At 55.3% G+C, this 21556-nt stretch overlaps 2 protein-coding genes across 3 annotated transcripts; both read right to left on the bottom strand.

The window, feature by feature from the left end:
• Positions 1–8675: 8675 nt before the first annotated feature.
• Positions 8676–12752, bottom strand: PYCR2 (pyrroline-5-carboxylate reductase 2). Of its 2 annotated transcripts, none has more exons than XM_008544386.2 (7): positions 12392–12752; positions 12066–12136; positions 10875–11054; positions 10558–10779; positions 10249–10341; positions 9903–10066; positions 8676–9350 (listed from the first exon to the last, which is right to left on the bottom strand). In XM_008544386.2, exons 1-7 carry the CDS (start codon positions 12456–12458, stop codon positions 9185–9187), a joined length of 963 nt encoding a protein of 320 aa, XP_008542608.1. In that variant the 5' UTR covers positions 12459–12752; the 3' UTR covers positions 8676–9184. The 2 variants fall into 2 exon arrangements, with proteins under 2 accessions (XP_008542608.1, XP_070458684.1); XM_070602583.1 differs by having other exon boundaries at positions 12300–12660.
• Positions 12753–17897: 5145 nt separating this feature from the next.
• On the bottom strand, positions 17898–21198 carry LOC103567686 (left-right determination factor 1-like). Its single transcript, XM_070602002.1, has 5 exons — positions 20949–21198; positions 20696–20775; positions 19892–20187; positions 19451–19693; positions 17898–19128 (listed from the first exon to the last, which is right to left on the bottom strand). Exons 1-5 carry the CDS (start codon positions 21196–21198, stop codon positions 18765–18767), a joined length of 1233 nt encoding a protein of 410 aa, XP_070458103.1. The 3' UTR covers positions 17898–18764.
• Positions 21199–21556: the final 358 nt, after the last annotated feature.

Raw genomic sequence — 21556 nt, 5'->3', positions numbered from 1 at the left:
GAGGACACAGCGAGAAGGCGCCGTCTGCAAGCTGGGGAGAGGCCTCGGAAGAAACCAGCCCTGCTGACACCTGGATCTTGGGCTCCCAGCCTCGAGAACTGTGAGAAGATGCGTGTCTGCTGGTTGAGCCCCGCAGTCTGTGGTACTTTGTCACAGTGGCCCCAGCAAGCTAATATTCTGCCCTCCTCACACAGCTGCCCACAGGCTCGCACTCTCCTCAGCTCTAATTAACGTGCCGCTTGCAAACCCACACCCCGTTCTCCGGCCTCTTCTGAGGCTGTCTCCACCTCACCCTCCCCTCACCCCCATGGCAGAGTGGGGTGAGCATGGGTTCTTGCCTCTGCTGCACACGAGCCTCAGTTTCTTCATCTGTGAAAGTGGGAATCAGACACCCACCCAATGGGGTTGTTTGTGAGGACGCGCTCGCCCCGAGTTGACCCATCCTTGGCACTCAGCAAATGGCAGCCGTTATTTTTATGATTTCTCTCCAAACTGATCTCCTTCCAGCACGTCCTGGGTCAGTCCATGGAGTCACCCAGCTGGAGGTCTGGCCTGGCCTCCACACCGGCCTCCCCCCGCCGCCCCCATCTCCGGGGTCTGTGTTTGCTTCATCAGCTCAACAATCCTCACCCAGCAGCTGCTAAGCCACAGCTATTGTGCTCTGCTTGGCACACAAAGGGGCCACCGGTGCGCAGGAGGAGCTTGCCTCACCTGCTTCATCTTATCCATGAAGACACATTGATTTTTAAACAATCAATTACCATATAGGCGGATGTGTCGGGAGAAGCAGGGTGGGAGGGCTGGGGAGGGGTCCTTCAGCCTTGTGGCTTACCCTCTTCAACCAGATGGCTGCGAGACTCAAAATGCTGTTCTCCAAGGCTTCCAGAGTGTCCTTTCTTAAGCAGCACCAAGCTGATTCCTCCCACGCTGCACCTGCTTCCCATGAGCGTCTTCACGGTCCAGCCTCACCCGCCTGCCGGTCTGTCACCCAGTCACCCCTCCTCCTCAGCACACACTCTCTCCACTGTCACCACGTGAAAGACGTTCCAGCCCCGGGCATCCGCCCCACCACCACTCCTGGGCACAGGCAGTGCCCCTCACCCGGGGTGCCACTCCTGCACCCACCCTTCCCCCTCACCACCTCTTTCTACCTGGAGAACTCCCTTTGTCTTTCAAGACCCATCTCCAACATGACCTCCTCTGCCAAGTCTTCGCAATACCCCTCTGCCTGCTCTTTACGGCCCCCAGCAGAGCACGTATCGCCTTGTTGTACGGAGGTGGCAGCAATTTCACGTCTGCTTCCCCCCCCGGATCAGGAACCCCATTAGGGGAGGGAGAGATCAGGGCTGGTTTTATTGCTGCTCCAGTGTCTGGCACACAGTGGCGCTCCATATGTGCGGACTGAACCGTTAAACGCCAGAGTCGGATTGAGCCAGATGCCCCATCCCACTTAATCCTCACACAGCTGAGGAAGTCCAAGGTTACAAGAAGGCCAGCTTCTCCGTCTGCGCTCCCTGTCCCCGTGACCCCCACGGCCCCTGGGGGCTTCTCTTTCCCCGGGCCTCCATCTCCCAGGGCTGGCCCCAAATGCCTCAGGATGCTGACCCCCTGACTCCATGACATCGAGGGTCCTGGTACATGAGTGAATAAGGTCTGAATAAATACATATTGACGGGTAGTCGTGCAGGTATTCTCTGGCCTCCTCCTTTCCACGCTGTCTCCTTGGATACCTGGAAATGCTGGCTGCAGACCCCAGCCAGCTCGATTCAATTTAACAAGCACTTGTCAAGGTCGCAGGGCAGTGCCTGCCAGGGGCCCCCATGCTGGCTGAGGGTCGGAGTCTCTGATTCCGAGGTTTGGGGTGGGAGATAAGGACCTGCCACATTTAGAAGCAGAAAAGACAAGGAGAAGGCATTGCCAGTGGAGGAAATGGGATGAGCAAAGCCAGTGGCGGGCACACAGGTAAGGGGCCATCTGGGGTCCAGATGGAGGGAGCATTTTGGAGAGTCGAGGGTAAGAAGATTGGAAACAGAACTCGATAAATGTAGTTTCCTCTCCAATTCCCTTAATTTAAAAAGGCAGGCGATCAATCGATTTGAGAGGTAGGTCTGGGCCAGTGGTGCCTGGAGAACAGGGACCTCGGGCCCCCCCAGACCAGAGCCTGGCTCCGGCTCCCCCAGGCCTGTCTTTGGGACCCATCCTCCTGATTAACTTCTCTGAGCCTCAGATTCCTGCATAATCACCATAGGCTCACCTCCTACCAGACACCAAGCCCAGCCCTTTGGCTCATTTAATCCCGTCTCCACCCTCTGAGGTGGGGATTGTTATAGTCCTCGCCTGTAGATAAGTTCCTGGAAGGAAACTTGCCCAAGGTCACAGGACTTGTAAGTGATCTGACTCTCGGGGCCTCTCCTTGAGCAATACGGGTGTGTGTTGATTCAGATGACCAACAAGAGCCCGGACACAAGGGCACTCGATAAGGCTGGTGTCCCTCAGCCTGGGATGCCCAGGGGAGGCCGTAGGGGTGTGGACAGCCAGGAGGTCATCTGAATGGACCTGCTGTCCTGCCTTTCCCACCACGGATGACGATGCTGAGGGGCAGAGGGGAGGAGCCAAGTGCCTCCCTCTCAAACCAGCACTCAGCTGCTTTGTGAAGACATGGAATCACCTGCCACAGCTGGCACGGGACACGGGGCTGGGTTGGGTGTCTCTGATCGGGTTTCTCCCCAGCACAGGCACTCTAGGTTTTGTCGCCAACAGTCGGGCAGCCCAGGGCGCTCAGCGGTTAGCGCCTGGCGCCCTCTAGTGGCACAGGGGAGCCTTCCCTCTGCCCCTGGGCAGCCAGAACAAGCTTTCCTGTGGGCTTGTCATGAAGGGGCATTTTAAGGAGCCACCTGCTTTCCCTGAGAGCTCGTCTGTGAGACGAGTCGGGGAACTGGAAAGAGAACTTGAATTCCGAAGACTGGGATTCTGCCCCCAGCTCCCCAGTTGCCTTAGATAAGCGTCTTAGGTTCTTCATTAGCAAGATAGGGATGCCCACACCCTCCCCACCTGCCTCCCGGGATTGGATGTGATGGGTGACAGCACCTTGTCAGCTCAAAAGCTCTACTAAAGAGCAAAGTATTGTGTTCATGAGAAAATAACTAACAGCGTAAGTCCAGGATGCTCAGGACCAATGCAGGGCTGGAGTGGGGGAAGGAGGTGGGGCAGAGGAGCCCAGGAGAAGGGGAGGCATGCTTGGTGGAGGCGGTGGATAGAGCAAGACCATGGAGGCCGTGGGCTTCAGCAGAGACGGACGTCCTATTAGGGGAAAAGGGCGCCTTCTGGGGAGACGCGGGTAATGGTATTGGAAAAGGAAGTTCGTGAACGCTCATTTCTTGTTCCGTCCTCTTAATTCAAAAGGCAAGTAGGAAGGACCGTTACATTTGCCTCTATAAAACAGAAAAAATTAAAATGTCCACTTTTCTGGGTGTGTCTCCCAGTAGCTTGGTACCCTCAGAACATGGTCCCTCCTCACAACTCAGGCTGTAGAGAGGCCACTCCTGACCCCACTCTGTGCTCCGGGTCTCCTTCCCAGGCGCCTGCCAGGGAGCCCTGCAGCATTATCTCCTGCCTACAGCCCAGTTTTCCGGTCCAGTTGGAGCAGTGAGGGTGGCACTGCCCACCCGGGGCAGGACACTTCAGCGCTTCAGGAAACGGGTCTGGGCTGTAGGCACCCAGGTCCTTCCCCTCACTGGCTGTGTTCCTACGTCTCCAAGCCTCAGTGTTCTCACCAGTAAAATGGGGAAATAACTACATCATAATTACTGAATTAGGGATTAAATGAGCTTATATATCTTGCACATGAGATGTGGCGCCTGGCACTTAGGAAGAAAACACGTGTTAGTTTATTAAGGTAGTGTCTATGCTTTAGGTCATGTATGACAGATTGCTTGACGAGGAATATCAGGGGGCTTCCCAGCTCTGGAAAGAGGAGAACTTACAGCGCCTGGGAAGCAGAAAGGGGAAGGGCTGGCACCCAATCAATAGGAAAATCTCTGACGTTTGACCAAGTCCCTCGTGGCTGCGCCAGCCCGCCGGGTGCATTTTCAGTCGTCTTTATTTTCAAGGAAGAGAGAGTATTTATCCAATCCGTCCTTAAATTGAGAACTGTTATGAAATTGATTTCCATCCCAACCCCTTTTTATGGAAACATTCCTGAGGGCATGCCTCAGAGGGAACGGGAAGCTGTGTGAAAGGGCAGACGCCTCTGAGGCGCCCACATGCTGCACAAGCTCTCGGGCAGCCCTGGGGCACTAAGAGAGGTGCCCGAGACAGAGGCCAGGACGGAAATTCACTAAGTCTTCCCCACATCCCTGCCAACCAAGCAGAAACACAGCAGTTCAGAGGAGCTCAGTAAATGCTTGCTGATTGAATAACAGAAAGTCAGAACCTAACCAACAGTGGATCACCAGGTCCAAAGACAGACTGGGAGCCGCACAGGGCTTTCACCCCAGTACACCAGACACCTCCTTAGGCACAGAGCAAGAAAGAGCCCAACCTGACATTTAAGCAGAAGAGTTGTCGTTCATTCATTCAGCTGTGTTTACTGGGTGTCACGCACTAGGACCAGCAGAATGACGTTACTACCCAGCCCGTGCCCCCCAGGAGCGTCCAAGCTGGCAAGGGAGACAGAGAGGGAAGCAGGGGATCAGCACACGACGTGACATGTCAGTGGGGAGCAGGCCCAGGTTCCACAGGAGCCCAGAGCCGGGCCCCAGCCCATCTTGGGGGCTAGAGGCACAGAAGGGGGGCTTCGGTGGAGAGAAGAGACTGGGGCACCGGGGACCTGCCTGTCTCCCTTTGCCAAGGAAGCCGCCCTCCTGCGTGGAGTGATCCTGGACACAGCTCGAGCCCGGCCCTGACTGCCCACCTGGGGCCATGCGTCCTGCTGGGCTCTGCCCCGCTGCTCCTGAAGGTTTTCAAAACGTATTTTGCAACTAAGTTACTCCCTCCTGTGATTCCTAAACCAACACTGTACGAAAAGGTTATAATGAAACGTCGTACACCTGCCCCGGTCCCATCTACTGCACTCCCCGTCCCCTCCCACACGTACCCCTTGTCTTGGTTTCCTGTGTATCCTTCCAGAGTTTCCTTATCCAATTGTGCATTTCCCTCCTTTCTTTCATTAAGGTAGCATCCTATCCACACTGGCTTGGACCTTGAAAAGAGGTGCATTTCGTTTTCAAAATGCTACTGATTTCACACAGTCACCGCATCCACTTCTGCCGATGTGCTGGTTTATTGCTAAAAGTGAAGCACACGTCAAGGCTTTTAAGTCTTTTGATTCGATGCGCAGATAGCCCTGTCTACACCACCTGGCACAGTGAGAGGAGCGCAGCCAGCCTCCCCAGGGTCCCTCCCGAGAGTGTTGCTTAGTAACAGTCACACAGGGACAACAAAGCCAGTCATGTTTGTGGTCCCTGCCAGTGGGGAGCAGTGAAACGTTTCTTAATCTTTTAACAACACAGATCACGCCTGCTTACGGCAATCAAGCGTCTAAAGGAAAAGAAACGAAGAAATCAAACAAGAAGTCGGCCTCTAGCCCACTTCCCCAAAGTAACTATTGTGAGCAGTGGGGGCAGAGAGGTTTGCCCCCATTTTGTAGAAGAGGAAAATTGAGGATAAAGAAGCGTTTGGGGGGTCCTGAGGGAATCCGGTTGTGAGATGGGGCTGCAGGCCTGCTCTAGGCCCGTCCCAAGGGGAGAGGAGGGAAGGAGCTGGGTCGGGGGTGGGGGAGGTGGTTAGTGCTCAGCCCTACTCTCTTCCCCCCTCCGTGCTGCCTTTTTCTCTGCCTTCCCGCAATTTCCACATCTCCTCTCTGTGTCCACATCTGTCCTCCGCCCTTGGGCAACTCAGAACACGGAGAGTCTCACCGACGAGGGCGCACCCAGGCCTCACAGGGCGCTTAGCACAGAGGACGGGCCAGCACACGCTTCCAGAACAGGCTGCACTGACCTTGAACACCAGCTCTTCCTCCTGAAAGGCTTACAGAGGGCATTCGGGTGCTTTCCTGTGGCTCAGGACACAAACTCTAGGACCTCTGACCAGGGCCTGACACACTGGGGCCCCCTTGACCACCTCAGGCCGTGGCCAGCCCCTGGCTCTGCCTGCCTGCAGCTCCAGCCCAGGGGCTGGTCCGCCCTGTGAGAAAGCGGGCAGCTGGGAAGGGCAGGCCCGTGGTCCCAGGGAGAGCCAGCCAGAACTGTCTCTCAAGGGATGGCCCTGCTCTCCCTCTCCCTGGAGGACTGGGGCTGCAGCCACCTCCAGTTGAGTCTGGCCCTGACCACACTGTCAAAGCTAAGAAGCAAAGGGCAGGGGTCCTCGGCAGGTGGGGGCTCACGTGGGCCGGGCTGACTCCACACGCCAAGGCCTAAACCGAGGCCAGGCAGGTAGAGGTCCTCAGTGAACGTATGTTGGTGGATTTAGGCTTGGCAAGGGGTGGCCTTGCAGTGGGGAGGAGAGGAGGCGAGGGGACAGCTTGCCAGCAAGCCTAGTGCAGACAGGACAGGATTTGGTACAGGATGTGGATTTGAGCCCTGGTACTACCGGCTAATGAAAACTTGGGCGGCTGATTTCCGTTTTTTTAAATCTTTATGAACTGTAATTTACACATCATAAAACCCACCCAAGTGTACAATTCAATGACTGTGTATGTACAGAGTTGTGCAACCATCCCCACAATCTTACTTTAAATCATTCCCATCGCTCCAATCAGAAACCACTCCCATTCCTACGCCAGGCCTAGGCAACCACTGTCTCTGTCTCCGTCGATTTGCATTTTCTGGCATTTCATACAAATGGAATCAAAATTTGTAGCCTTTTGTGACTGGCTCCTTTCACTTGTCTTCGAGGCTCCTCATGCTGTAGCATGTCAGTGCTTCCTTTTCATTGCTGAGTAATGTTCCACTGTGTCGGTGTAACACAGTTTGTTTATCCATTCACCAGTAGTTGGACCCTTGGGTTGTTTCCACTTCTTGACTATGATGAACAACACTGCCATGAACGCTGACGTGCAAGATTCACGTGGACATGTTTTTCTTTCTCTTGGGTAGCCACCTAGGAGTGGAACTGCCGGGTCATAGGGTAACTCCGTTTAACCTTTTGAGGAACTGCCAGACCGTTTTCGGAAGTGGCTGCACCATTTTACATTCCCACCAGCAATTCATGAGGGTTCTAAGGTTCTAACTTCTCCACATCCTTGCCAACATTTATGTTTGCGTTTTTCTTCTGATGAGGAAGATTCTCCCTGAGCTAACATCTGTGCCAATCTTCCTTTTTTTTGGGTGGGTTGCCACCTCAGCATGGCTAAGTGGTGTACGTCTGCGCCCAGGATCTGAACCTGCGAACGCGGGCTGCCAAAGTGGAGTGCGCCAAACTTAACCACACCACAGAGCCAGCCACCAATATCTCTCTCTTTTTTACTAAATAGTCACTAGTGGGTGGAAATGGTATCTTCTTGGGTTGATTTGCAGTTCCCTACTATCTAACGATGATGAGTATCTTTTCACACACTCATTTGCCATTTATATATCTTCTTTGGTGAAATGTCTACCCAAATATTTTTGGGCAACTTATTTATCCTCTTTGGGCTTCATCTTACTCTTAATTATACCCAGCTCCTAAGGCCGTGACATTTTATGTAAAGTTTGTAAAGTGCTTGCCATACAATGAGGGCTTAAAAATGACAGCTCTTAGTATTGCTGAACTTGTCACTTTGGCCCATAGGCATGTGCCTTCCCCACGTGCCCCTGGGTTTGACGTTGGACCAGGGCTGCCCTGACTCGGGGGAAAGAGAGGCTCTCTTCCCTCCTCTGTGGGAGGGTGAAGGGTGAGCACCACTTGCAGGAGGGGTCCACAGTGTTCTAGATGTTCTGTTGAGCAATTCCACAGGGTCTTGTTTCACACCTACCAGAACCTTCTGATGAAGCATGACCTCCGTGTTTATGGATGGGAATGAAACCTTGAGATCAGAGATGTTCCGTAACCTCTCCAAGGCTGCCGAGTTGAAAGAGGAAGAAACTAAGATTTGAACTCGGAGCTGATGCTGATGCCAATGCCACGGGTGGCGAGCTCCAGAGAACAAGCGCGAGGCACACCAGCCTGCAGGGGGAAACCGCGGCCCCAGTCTGGCTGTGTGGACGGCACACCCAGCCTTGGATTCTGGGAGGCAGGAGAGCCAGTGGCTAAAATGGACAGCCCCACCACTGACCAGCCGCTTAGCTGGGGTAAGAAGTCACTTAACCCCTCTAGGCCTCAGCATCTTTTATAAAGTGAGCAAGAGAAGAGATCCTCCCTCAAAGGGCGGCTGGGGGAGCCAATGCTTAGCCAGGTGCCTGCCCCCCTACAAAGTCGGCAGCTTCCTCATTCGTGCCTGGGCTGCTGTCCCACCCTCCACCCAGGCCACCTGGCTCTTCTCCACCATGAGCCTTGCTCATCCTAGAACACAATCTCCTGACTCTACCCCGGGGGCTGGGTTGGAGCTGAGTGTCATTACAGCTCCCAGGGCCTGCTCCCTTATTTTCTCTCATACCTCCTTCATGCCCTTAGACGATGCTCCCCACAGAAGCAGGGAGCACCTGGTAACGGCCTCAAGTCTCTAGAACGATGACTAAGATTAAGCCTAAGAAAAGCAGGGCAATCGAAAATAAAACTTTATTAAAGTAGCTACACTTGGCAGCACTGAATAGCACTTTTTCAATGGTGCACCTATGAAGCAAGAGTTAAATATAAGCATTGTCTGATTTCGTGCATTTCTAATTGTGACAACTCTAAGACACTCACCTTCAATGCAAAGAAAAAAACCCTTGTCACGTTTTTGTACCTCTCGCCTCTCTGACTTGGTGTCAACTGATCCTGCCTTGGGCTCCAGTTGGTCCTCCCTACCGAGCTGGGGCTCTGCCTGGAGTGCCAGCCTCTCTCCTGCAACAGTGGCAGGTGTGCAGCTGCAGCTGGCTTCTGGCATCAACCGCCCCTTCAGAGCAGCTTCAACGCAGGACGGAGGGGAAACTAGTGCTGCTAGGTCTGAACAGATTAAAGGGGGTTTCCTAACAAGGATCTGAAACCTTGGAATCTGAGCCTGCCCTCTCCCTGCACGGCCCCTCTGCCAAGGGCCCTGGTCACAGAGAGGACGGCAGAGGCTGCCTTAGTCCTTCCTGTCTCCTGGGGCTGGGCTTCTCGTGAGCAGCTTCCCCGAGCTGGAGGGGGTCAGCATGGACACCGTGGGGGACTCGAGCTTCACTCTGTCCAGGAGGGTCTTCTTGAGCGCGGCTGGGGAGATCTTCTCTTGGTCGGCCATGGACTGCAGCTCTCTGCAGACAAAGCCCCAGAGGGGAGGAAGGAGGAAGGCAATCAACTTGGAGCCAGAACTTCCCGGTCCACAGAGTCCCCAACCCTTGTTGACTTGATCCCACTAAAAATTAGAACCCCCCACCAAATACTCCCCCAAGCCTCTGAGAAGCGCTATTTAACTAAGGGCGGGCTACTGCACAGATGAAGAGCTGCAGCGGTATCTGTGATTATACGGGGAGAGAGGAGAATCACAGGGTCTGGAGTCGTGGACTTGAAGTCAAATCCCGCCTCCATCACCTATTAGCTGCGACCTTGGGAAAACCATCGGAGCCTCAACGTCCTCGTCTATAAATCAAAGCTAATCCCCGCCATCAGCACTGTGGTGAGAATTAAACAAAGTGAGGCCCGTAAACCCTTAGCTAAACAAAGTCTAACAAATCATGGTTACTAACAGAGCACGGACTCCTACACTGCTAATGGGACCACGGACAGCAGGTTCTGCAAGACGGTGCCCAGCCCACACCAGTGGCCGTCTCGGAGTGGAGGGCCTGGGGTGGAGGAGAGTGACCCACCGTGTTCGGACGCAGGACGCCTCAACCGCATTGATGAGCAGGGAGCGGAAGCCCCCACTCTCCAGGAAGTGCAGGGCGTGGATGGTGGCCCCCCCGGGGGAGCAGACGTTGTCCTTGAGCTGGCCTGGATGCTGCTCCGAGTCCAGCAGCATCTTGGCAGCCCCCTATTCCAGGGAGTATTGAAGGAGAGACCTGCTGGGGCACCGTGGGACAGGCTTCTCCACGCCCACTGCTCTTCCCCGATCCCTGTCCCAGCATCCCAGCCAACCCCTGCCCGGACCCTGGTGACCCACAAGAACCCCCATCCCAGACCCTGCTCCAGGACATGCAGGGGGAAGGTACTAACCAGCAAGGCCTGGGCCCCCAGTCGGACCGCCAGGCGCCGCGGCAAGCCCATCTTCACCCCACCATCAGCCAACGCATCCAGGGCCATGAACGCCTGTGGAGACGCTCACTGAGTCCCAGGGCCACAGGCACTCAAGGGCGCCTCCCAGGGTCTGCTTTTCCTGATGACTGGAACTAGCTCCAGAGGTCAGCCTCCTCCACCAGCCAGTCACACCTAAGAGTTGGGCGACACCCCAGCCCAAGCCTGCCTGCCAGCCCGTCTTGCTCCTCTGGGTCCCCAGAAGGCTGAGCAAGTATATGAGGGCCTTACGTAGGCAGGGCCACTGCCGCTGAGCCCCGTGACGGCGTCAATGAGGTCTTCCTCCACCTCCGTGCAGAAGCCCACGCTGCTCATGAGCTGCTCCAGGAGCTGCCCATCCTCCACCAGGGCGTGGGTGCCTGTGGCGTACACCGTGGCGCCCTCCCGCACGACCACAGGCGTGTTGGTCATGCAGCGAATCACCTTGGGGGCCGGCTGGAACGCCAGTAGCTTCTGGGGCAAGGAAGAGGGCCGAGTGGGTTGCCAGGCACAATTCCCACTAGCACCCCCCATCCCCTCACACAGGACATGAGGGCTGAGACAGGTACCTTCTCCACAGAGCTGATGGTGACACCAGCCGCACAGGAGACCACGATGTGCCTGGCCTGGACGTCAGCCCCAATCTCGTCCAGGATGAAGGGGATAATGTGTGGCTTCACGGCCAGGAACAGGACGTCGCTGTGCCTCACTGTCTCCTTGTTGCTTCGGGTCAGGTTCACGCCCATCTTCTGCAGGAGGAGACTACCCAGCTCACAGCGCCGGGCAGCCTCAGGAGGTCCAGCCCTCACAAGGAGCAGCTGAACTGCCAAGTTCATTCTGCCAGCTGCAGCCCAGAATTCCCTGCCCCGTCCCCTCAGTGTCTGCCCCTACCCTCATTGGCATGGTTTTCCAATGTTGCTACTGAGCAAGTGAGCACAGATGCTGGGCATGGACAAGCTTCTCCATGGCAACCAGGAAATGGTTTTCCCCCAGCCCCACCAATCCTCTGGCACCCAAGGCACCCCTCTGCCAGGTAAGAAGGTTCCATGGCTGGAACACGGCAAAGATAAAAATGAAATGGTAGTGCCTGATGATCAGAGGCAGAGCTGGGTCAGGCCCTTTGCCAACCCCAGACCCTTGCTCATAGGACAGCATGGTCTCCGTGTGGTCCAGGCGTGGGCTGGAGGCCACCCATCCCTCTAGGACTTCAAACTAAGCTCCAGTGCTAGGCACACCAGCCACCCTAGGCACAGACACTGCCTGTCACCTGCCTCATTAGACATTCTCTCCTACACTGCCCAGGTTTGGGGTAAAGACTTGGGATATTCTTTTATTAAGAGAGAGAACAACTAACTCATCACGATCTTTCTCAACACACTCATTCATGCCTCAGAATAACTCAGCAAACTGGGCACTGTGTTCTCCATTTTATGAATGAGGACGCTGAGGCTCAGAGTAAGCTGAGTACCTTAAGGTCACACAGCTAGTCGATGAAGAAAACCAAGTATTTACTGGGCACCTACAGATGCTTTCCACACATAAACACCTCAAGCAATTTTCTAACCGCCCCAGCGTCTGGATTTGAAGCCGAGTCCGCCTGCCTCGGTGCTCCCACCACTCCGAGCTGCCCCAGGCAAGGTGAGGATCGCGATGCCCCCGGCGGGGAGGTCGGCGCAAGCCACCAGCTCAGGGGCTCAGCTCAGCAAGCCACCCTCCTGCTGGGCCTCCACCCGCTTCCGCACCCACCTCTCCCCACCTACCCTGAGCGCGGACACCGTGGGCAGGTCCATTTCCGGGGAGCTGGCTATGATCTTGTGAGCCGACAGGATGCCTGCAGAACACAGAGCTTTTCAGCCGGGGCTCCCGGCACACCCGGTGCCCACGCTTTCCGTGGGAAAGCAGGATCAAGCCGGCGACGCTCCAACAGGCCCGGTCTCTCCTCCCGCTGCATCCCTTACGCAGACGGAAGACTGGCTGCTTAACAGGAGCCTCACCTCCCCCCGCAAGTCGCAAATCCCCCTTCTTCACGCGTTCGTGCACGCGCAGGTCCCGGGCCGAGGGAGCGCCGCCCGCCCGCAGCGCTCACCTGCGGCCGTGAAGCCCCGCGCCAGGGCGCAGGCCAGCTGGCCGGCGCCGATGAAGCCCACGCTCATGGCCCGGCTCCGCGTTTTCCCAGCGCGGCCCGGAGGTGCCCCGGAGGAAGGCAGGAGAGGGCGCGGCGCAGCGGGCGGAGCACCCCGGGCCCGGATCCAAGGAGTAGCCGGACGCGGGGCGTGGCCGGCGGCTTCCGCCTGGGTCCCGCGACCCCTCCTCACTCACTCGCTCACTCGCGGACGGCGCCGCAGGGCCCCACGTGGGCCCGCCCCTTCAGAGCTGCCAATCTGCGGCCGGGAGCTCGGGGCGGACCAATCCGCGGCCGAGCCTGGCCGTGCGCCCGCCTCCTGCGCACGGGATTGGCGGGCGGAACTTCGGACGCGGCGCGCGGACGCCTGGATTTCCGCCAGCTTGCGCCCACGCGGAGCTGACCTGGGTTCCCCATCCTCCCCGGAGGATGTAACTCGCTGTGCAGACTCCATTCGGCTCAGGGCAGGGACTGGACCAGGTGTGTCTAATATTCTTCTAGCGCTGGCCATCAGCTGCCTGTGGGCAAGAGGAAGCCTCCAGGTCGCAGATTTGAGTGGTTGAATGTGACCCCCCCTGGCGGGGGCCCAGACAGGAGCGTGGAGACCCGTGCGCCCCGGGATTCGCGGGGCTGGAGCTGGTAGTCCTGGATTCCTCCCTCTTCCGCCCGGCCCCGCGGGGAGGCGGCGGGGGCAGCACCGTTTATTCACTTGATCGTGCGTGGTTCACGAGAGTTGGTCCCTTTAGAGTGCAAAGAGGATCGGTTTAGGAAAATGATCAGCTCCTTAGGTCCTGGCTAGAGGATAAGGAAGTCTGTGACTCCTCTTCTCCACCCTACCCCATCCCACTTGCTTTAAAAAGCTCCACGAATGCGATGTTTCCTTTTTCATCAGTAGTAAATGTAAGTACTAGGGGGAACAGGTGACGGGGGAAAGTACAGAGGAAGGAGGTGGCGTCCCTAGAGGATTCAGAAGAGCTAGAGAGACCCTTAGTTTCCCTCCACCTCTCTGCCGGTTTTTCCAGAGCCCTCTCCGTAGAATCCACACTCCCCACCCCAGCAGGGGGCCGCTTTCTGCAGTTTTCCTCAGTTGATCACACACCGCAGCTAGTCCCGGGTCCCCAGTTTATGCACCCTTAAAAGTGAGGACCAAATATTTACTATTAAGGAAAACAATATTTCTGTAACGTTCTCTGATTAGAAAAGTAATACGTGCATATTGAGAAAAATTGGGGAAATACAAAAAAATTAAAAGTAAGAAATCACCTGTAGTCATGCTTCCTTAGGATAGTTTCTTGCAAACATTTTGGTGTGTTTCCTTGTATTATTGTATTTCCTTGTATTATTGTATTTCTGTGCGTACATAGGTTTTCCATCACTAGAAATAAGTGATATATGTATGGTTTTGGAATTTCTATACTAGATCTATAGTGAGAATTTTCTAATGTCACTGAAAAGTTATTTAAAACAAGATTTTAGTGATTGCTTGGCATTCCATTGTCTGGATGCAGTGTCCCAATTTAACCATTCTCCGAGAGATCAACATGAGGTTTATTAATTCACTCAATATATATTTGTTGAGCCAGGTTCTGGGGATACAGCCGTAAGCAAAACAGACGGAAGTCCCTATCCTCACAAAACATATCAATTTTTAAAAGTATTATTCATGCTACTGTGGTAAAATCTTTGCCTAACTGATTATTTCCTTAGTGTGGATTCCTACCAGCAAGATTTCGGGGTTCAGCGCGTAGAGGCTCCGGGTGGTGGCCGTGTTGCAGCCTAGCCTAGTGGTCACCAGCATGGGCTCTGGTACCAGAAACACGACAGGTCAAACCGAGTGACAGAAAAGGGGGACTTTTGACATAGCCCTTGGGAAAGGTGCCGGGGAGCATACTACCCAGAAGGAGCCCCTACATCATGGGAACCACGGGGACGGGAGCTAGACTCAGTGCTGCCAGCATCCTGCCTCTTTTCCTTGTCACTCATCTCTCCTTGCCTCCACGTGGCCGTGTTCTTTCTTGCTGCAAAGGAGTCTTTGTCAGGCAGTGGGGAGATGGGAGCCACATTCCTCCGCAGCTTCCCGGTGCTGCCTGTTCCTCTGAGGGACACTCGGGCTCCCCATGGTACACTTGGGAAGCTACAGGGCCCCTTGGCTCCCTGGCTCTGGCCTGCAGTCCAGGACGTTGTACCAAGGCCAAATGTGTGTGTGTTGGGTTGGGGCAGGGTGTGGGGAACTGGTGTCACTCCTGTCACCCCCGTACACATCCATCCTTTCCTGGTGGTCTTGCTACCTCCTGCCTCAGCTTCCGGGAGTAGAGATGAAATAGGAGAACTATGAGGCGCTAGGCAAGGAGGCCATGTTGTTGACCCCCAGTGCTGGCTGGATCCCCAGCCAGGGCAGGCCACTTAGGAGAAGGCCTCCTCACCAAGCTTGGATGTGTGGGCCACTGACCAGAAACTGGGTATTTTTTGTGGTACTTTGAGATCTGTTATTTTTTCATCTCTGAAGTTTAAAGTGTATAAGTACAAAGTTGTTTATATGTATTTTCATTGTAGGCAATCCCATTTCATTTTCTTGTAATGACCATGCTGAGTCTAAAGGCCCATTTCGTTGGTGAAGTGGCCGCAGCGTGGCTCCCCTGGTGATTATGTCTCATGCTTGTGAAGTTTCTTTGGGTGCAAGCGTTGGATGGATGAGATGAGATGAGATGGGGAGAGAGAAGACCCGTCCTCCCCGCCCGGCCACTTAGGACATACCCTCAAGGAGGGCCCCAACCTGGTACTGCTGTCCTGCCGTGGACATAGCCTCTCCTTGTCTGTCTTACTCCATCTGAACAGAGAGGCCCAGAAGGAAAACAGGGCAGTTTGCTAAGCCTCCAGGACTGCCCACTTTCACCCCTCTCCTCCGATCCTCTCACCCACCAGCAGATGGGCTCAGCTGCTCCTGCCCTTCCTCCCTCTCTCCCTGCCCCTTCCTGTCCCCTCGTCCCCTCCAGCTGTTGCAGACGAAGTGGATAATGCTTCGTTTCTGCCTTCGCTTGTCCAGGTTCTTCACTCTCAGAGTCTGTCTCTACACAGCAGGCTTGTCTCTTCTAAGGATGGGGATGATCCAGGGAATGAGGGAGAAGCCTGACCTGCTCCCAGCCAGTCAAATGGCAAGTCCGCTTGGTCCCCAATCCCTCCTGATTTAGGAAGCTCTCCAGGGAGGCGCATTTTGCATGCATTTTTGCTTTTGTTGTTGTTATTACACCAATAATCTTTGTTTATTGTGGAAAAACTAAAAATTAGATCAAATGGGGAAATGAGCATTGCCTTTAATCGCACCCCTAGAGAGAACCAACGTGACGCTTTTGGAATATAGCTTGGCACTTTTTTTTCCTATGCAGTAAGGCACGTCTGAAACTTGATTTTTCAAACAAGTATGTACTTGGGACCTACCCAGTGGCGTAGTGGTTAAGTTCATGTGCTCAGTGTTGGCAGCCTGGGGTTTGTGGGTTCAGATATCAGGCACAGACCTACACACTGCTCATCAAGCCATGCTGTGGCGGCGTCCCACATACAAAATAGAGGAAGATTGGCACAGATTGGCACAGCTCAGGGATAGTCTTCCTAACAAAAAACCACAAGTATGTACTCATGTTGAATGTAAACAGGTCAGGTTGTGTGTAAACAGGAGCTATGCAAGAAACAAAATGGTTTTGTTTTATGATGGTGGGATTATGGGTGGTTTTCCGTTCATTCAAAATTATCTTTAATGCTGTTACTTCATCTTTTGAGTGAGAAAATTGTAATTACAGCTCACTTCTGATGGGATCTGGTTTACTATCTGTATTAATTTTCTATTGCTGCCATGACAATTCACCACAAATTTAGCAGCTTAAAACAAATGTGTCATCTCAACTTTGTAGATCAGAAGTCTGAGTGGGCCCAGCTGGGTTCTCTGCTCTGGGTCCCACAGGCCAAATCAAGGTGTCGGCTCATCTGGGTTCTTATCTGGAGACCCTAGGGGAGAATCAGCCTCTGGCCTCATTCAGATTGTTGGCAGAATTCGGTTCCATGTGGCCGTAGGACTGAGCTTCCCTTTCCTTGCTAGCTGTCAGCCAGGAGTCATTCTCAGCTTCTAGAAACCGCTCACTCCTTGGCTCATGGCCCCCTTCATCTTCAAACTGGCGATGGCAGGTCGAGTGCTTCTCGTGCTTCAGATCTCTGACCTCCGCTTCCGCCTCATCTCTCCTGCCTCCAGCCAGAGAACCTTCTCGGCTTTCGTAGCATTAGATTGGGCGCACCTGGATAATTCAAGGTACTCTCCCTATTTTAAGGTACATGACCTTAATTATATCTGCAAAGTCCCCTTTGCTATGTAACATAACATAGTCACAGGTTCCAAGGACTGGGGAGAACATTCTGTCCGCCACACTGTCGCCCTGTGCTAGTGAGCATATCCTTACATTTTGAAATGAAGCCAGTCCCCTGGAATTTTTAGCTCACATGGGATGATGTGAGCAGACCCATCCTTGCCACTGGTGGCGTGTGACTGGCTGGGAGTCCACAGATCTCTTGGAGCCACAGATATGTCGTGGAATAGCTGGTGGAATTCTTTAGATGGTATTGATATCCTTGTGGAAAAAGCAACGATGCCCTGGTACTCGCAACATCCCAAGTAGGAAGGCTTCATTCTGATGTCTCTTGGAGGTGATCTCAATATTCTTGCCACGTCCTCAAATCCTGGCTGTCTCTAGACTAACTCCATTTTCCCCTCCACTGTTCAGTTGCTATTAATTAGCTTTGTAGGTAAAAACAGAGTCCATGAACTTCAGTAGTCAAGCATAGGAAACCCAGCATCTGGGACAGGTAAATATAGGGGAATTGCCAGATGTGGCAGCTTCCAAGGGACATGTTAATATCACCTGTGTCTCCAGCAGAGCACACTCCCCAGGGTGGAGTGGGAAGGAGTTCTATAACCCATCCCATGGGGTAGAGACTCAACACATTTGCACTGCCTCTGCCTTGATTTCTCCATCTGGAAAGTGGGAATAATAATACCTACCTCACGGAATAGTTGCACGAATGAAGTGATATAATGTATATGACATTACCTAGCACAGCTCCCTGGTTCATAGTGAATGTTCAGTAAATGTCAGCTTGCTTACCACACCATTGTCACCCCCGCCTGGTCCCCATCCCCACCACTGCAAGGAAAAATGCTTTCTAAAGAGGTGCAATATGTGAGTGACTGTTTACAGTACTATTTTTGGAATGAGAATTGGGGGGATAGAAATATTATAAATGAAAGCTGAATCTAAACTTAGTTATTGCGATCTTCGGCACCCCCTAGAGGTTGGGGGTCCTGGATCACCCCCTTTCTTCAGATCATTATGTTGCTCTCACTCCCCATTATTGCTGCCTTCTCTCTTAGGTAAAGGATGCTAGAAATTAAAGAGATTATTAACAGTAGAAATTAAATACAGAGACACTGGGTGAAACATCACTTTTATTTCAGCAGATTATCTACATTCAATTTCTTTTTCTAAATTAAAAAAGAAAATGTAAGTACATGTGGGTTCTGGTGATAAGTTCTCTAAAACAGTGGGAGAAATAACCTGAATTAGCAAAGGCTATGCTCGCTCTCCCAAGAAGTGGGTGAGGTCAGGGCTGTCTAATCACCAGGGCAATGAAGTCTTAGAGCAATCCCAACTCCTCCTTTCTAAGGGGAAACAGTGGCCCTAAGGCATCGGCATTTGCTTGAGGTCACAGCTGGTGGCCCTGTAAGATCCAGAAGCCAGGTGTCCTGTTTCCCTGTCCACTGCCTCTAGCCTGAAGCCCTTATCGCCCCTCCCAGCACCTCTCAGGGAATGGGGAACCAGGTATGTTTACAAAAATCAAGAATGGCTCAACCTTTGGGGGGATGGGGTTCTTTTTAGACATCCTCCTCATTTAGGGGAAACAGAGGGATTTTTTGGTTTTCTTTTAATTCATCAGGTAATAGGGTAAATCATTTTGTTCTCCAAGTTTTCATCATAGGGTGTGTTGTCCCATACTCAGTTGAGAATTAGCCAGAGAACAGAAGTTCCCAGCGGACAGTCTGTCCATGCTCAGCTGCATCCTTTAGCAAGGAGCCTGGAATTTCCTTCCAGAGCTCAGCAATCCGAGTTGCGTTGGTTACTCATGTAAGTGCTTAGGGTGGGTGATAGACAGGAGGACAAGAAATGGAAGAACACAAGGAAAGGTAAAAAGGGGCACTCAGAGCAGGGGTAACTTGCTAAGAAGAAAATTAAGACCTACATTAAGATCTGCTTTGGTGCACGTGTCTAGTCAGAGGCCCCAGTGGCTACACCCGCACCTACGGCTCCAGCTTCCTGGGCACGGGCGCCCCGTCCGAGGCGCAGCTGCACTTCTGCACCCTCATGTCGGGCAGGCTGACCACCTGGGCCCTGGGCCGGCCTCCCTCCTTGACGCTGACGATCACGGGCAGTGAGGTCGTCTCCGAGGCGATGCACTGCCGCGGCCCCAGAAACGGCCACTTGAAGCTCAGGGGCTCCGGGGGCTGCCGGCACGTGCCCACACACTCATAGGCCAGGAAGCCCGGGGGCTCCAGGACCCAGTTCTCGGCCCACTTCAGCCCCTCCAGGTCGATGTACATCTCCCGGCGGCAGCAGCGGGTGCCCTCGGTCACCGGCGCCTCAGGGTCACAGTCGCCCTGAGCTCTGTGGGGGCAAGGAGAGGCAGAGGCAGAGGTCAGCCGGGAGGCCCGGGGTCACAGGGCCCAGGGCGGGGCCTAGGGGGGCATCGGGGAGGGAGATTTATGACCCATCTCTCATGTTCAAATGCTGGCCATCAGTGATAAGGATGGATAACTAGAAGTAACCAGAAAATAAATGATAACTGATATTACTCCGGGGCGTCGAAGGAGAAATTGTATACGTTCCTTCATTGCCACAGCACGCCGAAACGTTGCCCATTTCCATACAAGTTTATTCCCTATCTGCCTCCCCCTCGGGGTCCGCCCCTTGCACCCGCAGCGCCTACCCGTAGCGGCCGAGGTCCAGGCTGTGCAGCTCCAGCTGCGGCTCGCCGCGCCCGCCGCCCGCCGGGCCCTGGGAGGCGAAGCGGACCAGCCTGTGCGCGCTGGCCGCCCGCGGGCCCGGCTGCTCCCGCTGCACCGACACCTGCAGCAGCAGCGGCTGCCGGGGCCGGCCCAGCTGCCGCCAGAAGTTCACGGCCTCCGTCACGTCGAAGGCCTTCCAGCCGCTCTCGTGGACGGACACCAGCCTGCGTGCGACACGGCGAAGGAGGCCGGCGCTCAGGGTGGGCCGGGGCGGCTCGGGGAGGCCCTGGGGAGCCTCTCCCCGTCCCGTGGGTGGGGACAGACGGGCCCCGCCCCCGCCTTTCCCCGCCCCTCCCGCGCTGGGCCCCGCCCCCTCTTCTGTCCCCTCCCCCTCCCGCCCCCGCCAGCCGCCACCTCCCCACCTGGAGTCGATGAGGGAGGTGCGGTTGGAGCCGTCGTCGCGGACGTGCAGCCACTCGACGGTGACCCGGGCCCGGTGGCTGCGCGGGGAGAGCCGGCCGTGCGTGCGGAGCGCGGCCTCGGGGACCGGCTCCTGGAAGAGGCGCAGCACGGCCTGCAGCAGCTCGCGGTCGGGGGGCAGCCGCTGCTCCATGGCGAACACCAGCAGGTGCCTGGAGGCGTCGGACCCCAGGAGCCTGCCGGCCACCTCTGCGGACACGAGCGGGGTCAGGGGGCCTCTCCGGGCACCACGGGAGCTCTGAGGGTGGCAGGGCCACTGATAGGGTGGCCAGATGGGGCGCTACCAGCTCTATTCTGACTCTCTGCGGAAAGCCCGGTTACCTGAAAATCCCCCCTGGGTCTAGGGCCTCGTTTAGAACACTCTCCACCCGGCGGGAAGGGCCCACACTGGGACCCTAAGTTGGCAGGCTACCTCAGCTGAGATGCTAAGGACCAGAACCCTCACCTGGGGTCACCTGGCCTTGGGTCTAGCTCTAGGCACTAAGGAGGTGAGCCCCAGGCCCAGGGAGGTGAGAGGAGGAATAGGACTCAGGCCAGCTGCATCCCTGACAGCTGGATAACCCGATGTTGTACTTGAGTATATTTCCGTTACTCCAACACGTTTCTGTCCACACTTTCATATTCCTGGACTGGGAGATGGGTCTGACATAGTCACCAATATTCCAGGGCAGCAGACAGATTCGGAGATGGTTTTCAAGCCATTTGCTCAAGGTCAGGCACTAGTGGTGGCAGCGTGAAAGTGGTACCCAAGACGCCCTGACTCCTCCCCGGAACATTGAAGCCGAGCCAGGGTCCTTCTCCACCTGCCTCTTCTCTGAGGCCTCGGCTTTGACAGGGAGTCCAGCCTGTTGGGGCCCTCAGTGCAAACAGAGGCCCAGGCCCAGCTGTCCTCACATCCATGGACCCTCCTCACTGCCCCACGGACCCTGGTCCCCCAGACAGACACTCCCAGTCTTAGCTGCCTCCCCAAGGACCAGGAGGCAGGGAGGGAGGGCTCACCTCGGAAGTTCTGGCTGAACCTCTTCCCTCGGGAGTGGGTGCCGTGGCTGTGCTGCAGCAGGGCCACGTACTGGGCCCTCACGTGGGTGGGGATGACCAGCTGCCCCATGTCGCCCTGGTCCAGGGCAGGCACCTCGCTGAGGTGCAGCTGCTGCAGCAGGCTGCCCAGGATCTGCTCCTCGGTCAGGGCCGCCCCGGGGCCGGTCAGGGGCAGCGCCCAGAGTGCCCAGCAGAGCCACATGGGCTGCATGGTGCTGCGCAGGAGGAGGAGGACAGAGCGGGTGTGTCCCCCGAGGAGGCTCCAGGAGGGTCCCGGCTGGGTGTGCTGGGAGCCAGGCTGGGCCAGCTTTATAGCCAGCCCTGGGCTGGGCCTGGGTGGTGGGAGGCAGGGAGGGAGGGAGGTCACACCCCTCCGGCCTCCTGGGAGCTCAGCAGCCAGACAGGTCCCTGAGCCCAAGGAGGGGGCTGTCTAGGAAGGACACAAAGGGCTGTCTGGATGGCCCTGGGGTCTCTGACCACTGCTGTCTGGCAGCTCAATCATGATTTTAGTGTGTGATGAATTTCTCTGGCCCTACCCTAGTCCTGTTCTTTGACAGAGTGCACCTATT

Source organism: Equus przewalskii, chromosome 31, assembly GCF_037783145.1.
Source record: "Equus przewalskii isolate Varuska chromosome 31, EquPr2, whole genome shotgun sequence".
NCBI lineage: Eukaryota > Metazoa > Chordata > Mammalia > Perissodactyla > Equidae > Equus > Equus przewalskii.
This window is presented reverse-complemented; position numbering and strand designations above follow the sequence as displayed.

Bases quoted from the DNA above. Each gene is read 5' to 3' on its own strand.
- LOC103567686 (XM_070602002.1), bottom strand. From the start codon at position 21,198: ATGCAGCCCATGTGGCTCTGCTGGGCACTCTGGGCGCTGCCCCTGACC. The intron at 20,776-20,948 runs GTGAGCCCTCCC...TCCCTGTCAAAG, and splicing joins GTTCAGCCAGAACTTCCGAG to CCGAGGCCTCAGAGAAGAGG. The intron at 20,188-20,695 runs GTACCACTTTCA...TGCCACCCTCAG, and splicing joins GAGGAGTCAGGGCGTCTTGG to AGCTCCCGTGGTGCCCGGAG.
- PYCR2 (XM_008544386.2), bottom strand. From the start codon at position 12,458: ATGAGCGTGGGCTTCATCGGCGCCGGCCAGCTGGCCTGCGCCCTGGCG. The intron at 11,055-12,065 runs GTAGGTGGGGAG...CTCCTCCTGCAG, and splicing joins CCACGGTGTCCGCGCTCAGG to AAGATGGGCGTGAACCTGAC. The intron at 10,067-10,248 runs GTTAGTACCTTC...TCCCTGGAATAG, and splicing joins TGGGGGCCCAGGCCTTGCTG to GGGGCTGCCAAGATGCTGCT.